The 10,089-nt window shown below is 50.6% G+C and overlaps 1 protein-coding gene across 1 annotated transcript; it reads right to left on the bottom strand.

The window, feature by feature from the left end:
* Positions 1-2,330: 2,330 nt before the first annotated feature.
* Positions 2,331-5,541, bottom strand: drd5a (dopamine receptor D5a). The gene has a single exon (XM_078407253.1). It carries the CDS (start codon positions 4,052-4,054, stop codon positions 2,714-2,716), a length of 1,341 nt encoding a protein of 446 aa, XP_078263379.1. The 5' UTR covers positions 4,055-5,541; the 3' UTR covers positions 2,331-2,713.
* Between the last annotated feature and the right edge of the window lie 4,548 nt (positions 5,542-10,089).

The raw sequence follows: 10,089 nt of genomic DNA, 5'->3' as shown, positions 1-10,089 counted from the left end.
CCCCGGAGATGAGGACTGGTCAGCTTCAGTGGTCCACATGGCCCTGGACCGTGGACTGACCGTGTCTGCGTTCACACAACTATTAAGACCCAACGCTGCTTCTCCGCCCATGTTATTAAAAAAAACTACAAACGCTGGTTTAAACCGAAGACAGACACAAGAAAAAGCTAGAGTAACTCAGCGGGTCAGATTGTATGTCTGGAGAGAGGGAATGGGTCACCTGTTTTTTTGGCTCTGAAGAAGCAGGGCCTCTCCCCTGACCCTCAGACTGACTAAAACACCAGCATTTCTCAGCGGGTCAGACAGTATCTCTGGAGAGAAGGAATGGGTCATCTGTTTTGGCTCTGGAAACGTCGCCCATGCCTTCTGTCCAGAGACGCCGCCTGTCCCGCTGAGATACTCCAGTATTTTGTTTTGTGCCTTTCTGCCCAGTGACAGATCCATCATTCCAGGAACAATAGACAATAGGTGCAGGAGGAGGCCATTCGGCCCTTCGAGCCTGTACGCACCGCCATTCAATGTGATCACGGCTGATCATTCACAATCAGTACCCCGTTCCTGCCTTCTCCCCATACCCCCTGACTCCGCTATCCTTAAGAGCTCTATCTAGCTCTCTCTTGAATGCATTCAGAGAATTGGCCTCCACTGCCTTCTGAGGCAGAGAATTCCACAGATTCACAACTCTCTGACTGAAAATGTTTTTCCTCATCTCAGTTCTAAATGGCCTACCCCTTATTCTTAAACTGTGGCCCCTGGTTCTGGACTCCCCCAACATTGGGAACATGTTTCCTACCTCCAACCCCTTAATAATCTCGGCACCTTCTGGAATAAATACATCCTTCTTCAAGTAAGCGACCACGCCGAATCACCAATCATGTGATGTCAGGTTCTGCATTATTAACACTTTATTGGAATAAAGTTATGAACTGATGTCGATTTAATAAAAAATATCATTCTTACAAAGTGAGCATCGTCTTGATAATGTCCAAGGGTGTTTTGTAGTCCCGAAGCACACACGGATGACCCACGATCCTGTAGGACCCAGTTGCGTTTAACACACCAATTCCTTTGTAGTGGCTGGCTTATAATGTCGTAATTGTCCAGAGAGCCAGATGGTAGGCACAAAATGCTGGAGTAACTCAGCAGGTCAGGCAGCATCTCAGGAGAGAAGGGATGGGTGAGTGACGTTTCGGGTCGAGACCCTTCTTCAGACCCTTCCTGCCCAGTTGCGTTTAATAATCGGTAGCTCCGAAGGCACGTTTTCAAATTTGCCTTTATCGTGATCCAGTGTAGTTTGAAAAGGGAGAGTGGTTTGGATGCAACAGACCTCGATAGACTGGTCAGGGTCCACCCAGCTCTGTGTAAAGCAATGAACGAGTCTGGGTTAAATGTAGGTCAGGGCTAAAACAAACCCCTACAATTGGCCACCACGAAAGCCAATATCCACAGGCTTCGATGTTGCAAAGTAATCCGGATTTGCAAAATTCAATTGTTAATCTGTGGGGACAGTTTGTTTCAACCCAACATATATACATATATATTTTTTTCTTCCAGTTCTCACGTGTTTAGGATACCCGGTTTTAGAAGGCAGACACAAAACGCCGGCGTAACTCAGCGGGTCAGGCAGCATCTCTGGAAAACATGGACACAGAGTGCTGGAGTAACTCAGCGGGTCAGGCAGCATCTCTGGAAAACATGGACACAGAGTGCTGGAGTAACTCAGCGGGTCAGGCAGCATCTCTGGAAAACATGGACACAGAGTGCTGGAGTAACTCAGCGGGTCAGGCAGCATCTCTGGAGAACATGGACACAGAGTGCTGGAGTAACTCAGCGGGTCAGGCAGCATCTCTGGAGAGAAGGAATGGGTGACGTTTCGGGTCGAGACCCTTCTTCAGACTTGAGAGTCGGGGGAGAGGGAAACGAGAGTTGCAGACGGCGATGCAGAGAGATATGGAACAAATGAATTAAAGATATGCAAACAAAAAGTAACGACGATAAAGGGGAAATACCGTTGGTAGTTGTTTGCTGGGTGAGAACGAGAAGCTGGCGAGACTTGGTTAGGGGGTGTTTAATTTCCCCCACAGATGACAAGTCTGACATTGGCCTGCTCATTAAAGAGTCCACTATCGAAATAATGCAGTGTGGCACTGTTTTCTGGCGGGGTATGGATTGTGCCCCAGCGGTATATATTTGGGGATGGGTGCAGTAATTGATTCCTGGGATGGCAGGACTTTCATATGAAGAAAGACTGGATAGACTCGGCTTGTACTCGCTGGAATTTAGAAGATTGAGGGGGGATCTTATAGAAACTTACAAAATTCTTAAGGGGTTGGACAGGCTAGATGCAGGAAGATTGTTCCCGATGTTGGGGAAGTCCAGAACAAGGGGTCACAGTTTAAGGATAAGGGGGAAGTCTTTTAGGACCGAGATGAGAACGTTTTTTTTCACACAGAGAGTGGTGAATCTGTGGAATTCTCTGCCACAGAAGGTAGTTGAGGCCAGTTCATTGGCTATATTTAAGAGGGAGTTAGATGTGGCCCTTGTGGCTAAAGGGATCAGGGGGTATGGAGAGAAGGCAGGTACAGGATACTGAGTTGGATGATCAGCCATGATCATATTGAATGGCGGTGCAGGCTCGAAGGGCCGAATGGCCTCCTCCTGCACCTATTTTCTATGTTTCTATGTTTCTAATGCCCTGGCCTGGAGTTGACTCCTAACGCAACCCATTCGGCGTAAAGGGCGTGATTTTACCTAAAGACAAGTCTGCGTCGCCTTCCGCCTCGGATGCAGAATCTGTGGCCAGCTCGATGGTGGGCAGGATCTGGGACACCCTGTGGAAGATCTGGTCGCCCTCCAAGCACCCCAGCACGTTGGGGATGATGGTGACATAGGCTGTGACTACCTCCCGGTGGAAGACCGTGTCTTGGTTGTAGGACACCAACTCGTTGCTGATGTTGACGGTCTCCACTCGGTGGCCGCCTGGGCAGGTGCCCCGGCAGCCCAGCAGGCTGGAGAAAGCCTTGCGGAACTCGGCGTTGAAGGCGTACACCACCGGGTTGAGGGTCGAGTTGGCCCAGCCGAACCAGACGAAGATGTCGAAGGTGGTGTCGCTGACGCAGGGCAACCCGCCGGCGGCCGAGGCCGGGGAGCTGCGGTCGCAGAAGGGCACCATGCAGTTGAGCACGAAGAAAGGCAGCCAGCAGCAGACGAAGACCCCCATGATGACGGACAGGGTCTTGAGGACCTTGGTCTCTTTCTGGAAGGAGCGCTCCAGCGCGCCGTGGAGCGGTGGCATCTTCTCCTGGCGCCCCGGCTCCGACCTCCTCCTCCGGCGGCAACTCTGTGCGTTCTCGGCGGCCCTCTCCAGAGAGGCAATGCGTCGGATCTGGATCCGAGCGATCTTGTAGATCCTGGTGTAGGTGACCAGCATGATCGCCACTGGGATGTAGAAGCTGACCAGCGAGGAGGCGATGGCGTAGGTCTTGTTGAGGCTGGAGTCGCAGCTGTCCGGCGGGACCTGGCTGTTGTTGTACCTGTTGTTGCTGCTGTTGTACCTGTTGTTGGTGGGGTACAGCCCTGCCGTTGCTGGCCCTTCGGCCGGCTCCCCGCTGCTGTGCAACCTCAGCTGCACAGGGATGAAGGAGATGAGCAGCGAGAAGGTCCAGGCCAAGGTGACCATCACCAGGGCCGCCCGGTGGGTCATCTTGCGCTGGTAACGGAAGGGACTGGAGATGGCCCAGTACCTGTCCACGCTGATGGCGCACAGGTGGAGGATGGACGCCGTGGAGCACATGATGTCCGAGGCCACCCACACGCCGCAGAAGCGTCGGCCGAAGGGCCAGTAGGCCGCCACCTCGGCAGCCGCCTTCCAGGGCATGACCAGTGAGGCCAACAGCAGGTCCGACAGCGCCAGGGACACGATGAACACGTTGGTCACCTTGGAGCGCAGGTGGGAGTAGCGCAACACGGCCGCGCACACCAGCGCGTTGCCCAGCAGGGTGGAGAGGATGAGTAGGGAGAGCAAGAGGCCGGTGAGGATGCGGGCACCGTCCATTCTCTACCACAGCCCGAAGCCCATACTGCAACCGGCCGCCTCCCCCGACAGCCCAGCCCAGCCCAGCCTTTCACATGGGGTCTTTAGACTGCAGGTATCTCAGCACCAACTGTGTGTCGCCTTCTGCTGAATAACACAGCCCCCACCTCCCCACTTTGTGACCCGGGTGGGCGAGCTTCCAAGCAATCCACAAAGTCCTAGCACACAAACACACACACACGCACACGCACAAACACACAAACAAACAAACGCACACACACAAACACACACGCACAAACACACACACACACACTCCTTCGTTCAGCCGATGGTTTTTGGTCTCAATGCCAAACCCCGATGGGTTTTTTTGGTCCCAAGTTGTTTGGGAAGCGGTTCTGCCGCCGCGTAAACAAACGCACAAACGCAAACACACACACACGCGCACACACACACACGCACACACACACACACACACACGCAAACACGCACACACACACACACACACACACACACGCAAACACACACACACACAAACACACACAAACGCACACACACACACACACACAAACACACTCAAACACACACGCACAAACACACACACTCACACAAACGCACACACACACACACACTCAAACACACACACTCACACAAACACACAAACACACACACTCACACAAACACACACAAACACACTCAAATACACAATCACACACACACACAAACGCACACACACACACACTCTCAAACACGCACACTCACACAAACGCGCGCACACACTCAAACACACACACACACACACTCACACAAACACACACACACACAAACACACAAACACACACACACACACACACACAAACACACAAACACACACACACACTCACACAAACACACAAACACACTCAAATACACAAACACACACACACACACACACACACAAACACACACACACACAGAGGAGAGACTCGCAACACTTGTGCGTCTCACCGGCGGCGCCCCTGGTCTTTCTTCATCCCTCGCGTTCCCCCTTCACCTACCGGAGGGTGTTGTCCCTGCGACGCGTGGGGAAGGGAAGGCAAGCAGGAGAATCCATCCCCCTCAACCCACCCCCCAAAACTGGCAAAGAATTTCAACGAAAACAAACCCCAAAATCGCTTGAAGCGCTCCCTATAAATAGAGACGCTCACAAATAAACGAAACCCCTCGCAGTTACCCAATCCGCAGTCGTGCCAGGAGAGTGATCACCGTTTAAATCAGATTATTGGCATTTTTTTTGCTTTCTGAAAGTTCATCGATCCCTTCGATCTACCAAGGGTAGCGGCGATCCAAAACTGCAGATTATCATCGCTTTCTGGGCAAGGTATTAGAGTTCAAGGTAGAATCCTCCAGCCACATCTGTACGGGTTAAAGAAGCGTCGGTTCTGACTCATGCCCACAGGTTGCTTATACCAAGACAGCTCGCTCTCTCTCTCGTTCTGCCGCTGTCTGCTCGTCGACCAGAGAGCGCCGCGGGGAGATCCGACCAACGCTCTCCACGATCGTCACATGCCCTGAATTATATCACGCAGAGAACGCTGTGTATATGTGTGTGGCTCGGCAGTGAAGTGATAAATAGATAACCAGCGTCCAGCGAGACGTGGAGACGATCCACACAAAAGTTCTAGCAGTATCACAAAATGCTGTAGTAACTCAGCAGGTCAGGCAGCATCTCTGGAGAACATGGACACAGAGTGCTAGGGTAACTCAGCGGGTCAGGCAGCATCTCTGGAGAACATGGACACAGAGTGCTAGGGTAACTCAGCAGGTCAGGCAGCATCTCTGGAGAACATGGACACAGAGTGCTAGGGTAACTCAGCGGGTCAGGCAGCATCTCTGGAGAACATGGACACAGAGTGCTAGGGTAACTCAGCGGGTCAGGCAGCATCTCTGGAGAACATGGACACAGAGTGCTAGGGTAACTCAGCGGGTCAGGCAGCATCTCTGGAGAACATGGACACAGAGTGCTGGAGTAACTCAGCGGGTCAGGCAGCATCTCTGGAGAACATGGACACAGAGTGCTGGAGTAACTCAGCGGGTCAGGCAGCATCTCTGGAGAGAAGGAATGAAGAAGGATCTCTCGACCCGAAACCTCACCCATTCCTACTCTCCAGAGATGCTGCCTGTCCCGCTGAGTTACTCCAGCATTTTGTGTCTTCCTTCGACTTGTCTGCAGTTATTTCCCTACACAAAAGTACTAGATTACTAACGCAAATCCGAATCCACCAGTGCCGTGTGTTTGCAGCCAGTGCCGAATGTAATGAGAGAGATACAGTAGTTGAGTTTTTAGATCAGTTTGGAGATACAGCCCTGGGCGACAGGCCCTTCGGCCCACCCAGTCCGCACCGACCAGCGATCCCCGCACATTAACACTATCCTACACACACTAGGGACAATTTTACATTTTGTCAAAATTAACCAAACCAATTAACCTACAAACCTGTACGTCTTTGGAGTGTGGGAGGAAACCGAAGATCTCGGAAGAAACCCCACGTAGGTCACGGGGAGAACGTACAAACTCCGTACAGACAGCACCCGTAGTCGGGGTCGAACCCGGGTCTCCGGGCGCTGCATTCACTGTAAGGAAGCAACTCTACCGCTGCGCCACCGTGGGTAGCAGGGCAAGGATGGCGCCGCTCTCTAAAGGCGTGTTTGGTCCTGGGCACTTTGAGCTATGATTCTATTAGTGCCAATAAGATGCGTAAAATCGCCCTCTGGATTATTGTGATTTCAATTTGTTCTTGGGTAGGTGGGAGTGGGGGGGGGGGGGGGGGGAGGGGAGGAGGTGGGCGTCTTAATGCAAGGCATTCCCATTCACCCCTCAGTCGTATCCGAAAACACAGAGAGAGAACACTCATGTCCACTGCTCGCCATCATGTTGGAGTAGTGCTCCCCCGGCTGGTCTCCAACGCATTGGTAGCCACAAGGAGCCTGTTCGTGAGAAGGTAGACACAGAGTGCTGGAGTAACTCAGCAGGTCAGGCAGCATCTCTGGAGAGAAGGAATGGGTGACGTTTCGGGTCGAGACCCTTCTTCAGACTGATGTCAGGGTCTCGACCCGAAACGTCACCCATTCCTTCTCTCCAGAGATGCTGCCTGACCCGCCGAGTTACTCCAGCACTTTGTGTCTACCTTCGATTTGAACCAGCATCTGCAGTTATTTCCCTTCACACATACCGTTCGTGGGCAGGTTCCCTATTGGACTCATGCTAGTCATAAAGTGATACAGTGTGGGGAAGAGGCCCTTCGGCCCGACTTGCCCACACCGGCCAACAATGCCCCAGCTACACTCCACTCGTCCCACCTTCCCGCGTTTGGTCCATATCACTCTAAACCTGTCCTATCCATGTACCTGTCTAACTGTTTCTTAAATGTTGGGATAGTCCCAGCCTCAACTACCCCCTCTGGCAGCTTGTTCCGTATACCCACCACCCTCTGTGTGAAGAAGTTACCCCTCAGATTCCGATTAAATCTTTCCCCCTTCACCTTAAACCTATGTCCTCTGGTCCTCGATTCCCCTACTCTGGGCCAGAGACTCTGTGCATCTACCCGATCTATTCCTCTCATGATTTTATACACCTCTATGAGATCACCCCTCATCCTCCTGGGCTCCAAGGAAATACACCACCAGCCAATAACATTTCATTCGGGTCGAGACCCTTCTTCAGTCCAAAGAAGGGTCTCGACCCCAAAATGTCACCCATTCCTTCTCTCCCGAGATGCTGCCTGACCCGTTGAGTTACTCCAGCATTTCGTGGCTTCCTTGGAGAGAGAGAGAGAGAGAGAGTTTCAGATTCATGACCCATTATCAAAAATGGAAAATTTTAGAAACCATTTTATTTTCAGAAAAAAACGGAGGGGTGGAGAGTAGGAACTGGATGTGTATGATAGGGTGGAAAGCAAGAGAAAGAGGCTGAGAGAGGGTGAAGGCTTGTTAATGGAGATTCTCAATCAGGATCAAGGAATAAACAGAGAGAGCATTGTGGAAGTGGAATTTTTTTTTAAACAATCGATTGTGAATCTCTGACTTTATACCAGGTTCAAGTGTCTCTGATCTTGAACATACTGTTTATCTTGCCACAACACCAAACTGAGCTGTTAAGCATTTCCAGTATTTTGTTTTTATTTCAGATTTGCACCAGGCTGAATATTTCCGTTTAACTCCACGTAACTCTCTCCCGAGTTGCTGCCAGTCCTGCTGGACTTTCCCAGGATTTTCCTTGTGGATTGCCAAGACTCAATTGGGCTGAATGAACTCCCATTTCCATTGAAAATATGGAATACAAAATATCTGCCTTCGTTGTCAGTGTGATGTCACCTTGTGTAAACTAGTTGTCTAAGACCAGAGATTCACCTTTAAGTATAACTTAACTCTGCTACATAACCAATTGGATCTACTATTAACTGGACACTGCCCGGGACTGGAAAATGCAGGCTGATCTAGATCAGAAGCTCATATTTCCACCAGAGATCATCACAACTAATCTCAGGCCGGACCTGATCTTGTGGTCAACCTCACAGAAGTCCCTGTACATCGTGGAGTTAACTGTGCCTTGGGAGGCTGCATTTGGTGAAGCGCATGAATGAAAATGCCTGAAGTATTCAGACTTAGCAGCCAAGGCAAAACAACGCGGCTGGCGTGCCCAGGTGCTCCGTGTAGAGGTTGGTTGTAGCCATGTCAACAACCAGACTCCTGAAGGGAATGGGAGTCCGAGGACAGGCCTTCCGTCAGGTCGCTGTCAGAGGCTGCCGAGCGAAGCAGCAACTGGCTGTGGCTGAAGAGGAAAGACTCCAACCGGGCTGCAAAATGACCAGCAAGTGGGGTAAAAACGGAGGGGAGCGCACCTGGGACGCCAGGTATCGCTGTTGAGCCCTCTGGAGGTGTCGTGGGCCTATCAACAAAACACCAAGGAAGGAGGGTGCCCACCTGATGATCCCAATGAAGTTTTTACCCTTACCCCCACTCAAGAGATTAAGAAGATGCCGATTACAGTAGGGATTGTAATACCAAGTCCTATAAACTCAACTTAACGACCCCGTCTGAGGCTGACTCCACCACTGCAAACATCTTCCGTAAATCTCTCTCTCCATCTACCTTAAATACATTCAAAAATAGTTCAAAGGACAGTGGGAGCCAAGTTCCAAAGACACAAGGGAAAAAAAAACATTTTCAATGAACAATTGATTTTTAAGCAGCAATTCCTTGTTCTAGAATCATGCACAGGAGAAAATGTCATCTATTGTAAAAGATTTGATTGCTTCCATAACTTTCATGCTTGATGATCTTTCCCAAAGATCATCTTTCTCACAGCTGTGAAGAAAGACACAAAATGCTGGAGTAACTCAGCGAGACAGGCAGCATCTCTGCATAGAAGGCATGGGTAACGTTTTGGATCGAGACCCTTCACAGCTGAGATTGGTTCTTGAGCCATTAAGTCATCCACTTCTTTATTTTATCCCTCTCTCCATATCATCTAAACACACATAACTAGGAATGCTAAGTTGGTCTTACCCACTCTAAGCCAAGCTGTAACATCATATTTTCCTATTGAAGGTAGACACAAAATGCTGGAGTATCTCAGGAAGCATCTCAGGAGAGGATTGGGTGACGTTTCGGGACGAGACCCTTCTTCAGACTGTTGTCAGGGGAGGGGGTGGGACGAAGATAGGATGTAGTAGGAGACAGGAAGACAGTGGGAGAACTGGGAAGGGGAGGGGAAAGAGAGGGACAGAGGAACTATCTAATCTAACTATATTTTCCTGTGCTTACTGTATTCCCTACCTGTAGGTCTGCAGCATCCTGCACAATTGGACACTTTTGGTCCATTTCTCAGCCAAAGTTTAATTTGTAATCTAAACTTTCTAATGTTCACCATCCATTTATGCTTTTCTCCCATCTAAATCCATGGTCCATTTCCCATTGCCCAGCCAAACTTGTTTTAACCCTTCTCAATAGCAAAAGCAAATTTATCTACAGCACCTTAACTACCAACGCACCTGCTCCCCCTCAAACCACCTGCCCCC

The sequence above is a fragment of the Rhinoraja longicauda genome, chromosome 1, assembly GCF_053455715.1.
Source record: "Rhinoraja longicauda isolate Sanriku21f chromosome 1, sRhiLon1.1, whole genome shotgun sequence".
Classification (NCBI taxonomy): domain Eukaryota; kingdom Metazoa; phylum Chordata; class Chondrichthyes; order Rajiformes; family Arhynchobatidae; genus Rhinoraja; species Rhinoraja longicauda.
The sequence above is the reverse complement of the archived record's forward strand: the minus strand, read 5'-3'. Positions and strand labels throughout refer to the sequence as shown.

Coding starts and splice junctions, on each gene's coding strand:
- drd5a (XM_078407253.1), bottom strand. CDS start 4,054: ATGGACGGTGCCCGCATCCTCACCGGCCTCTTGCTCTCCCTACTCATC.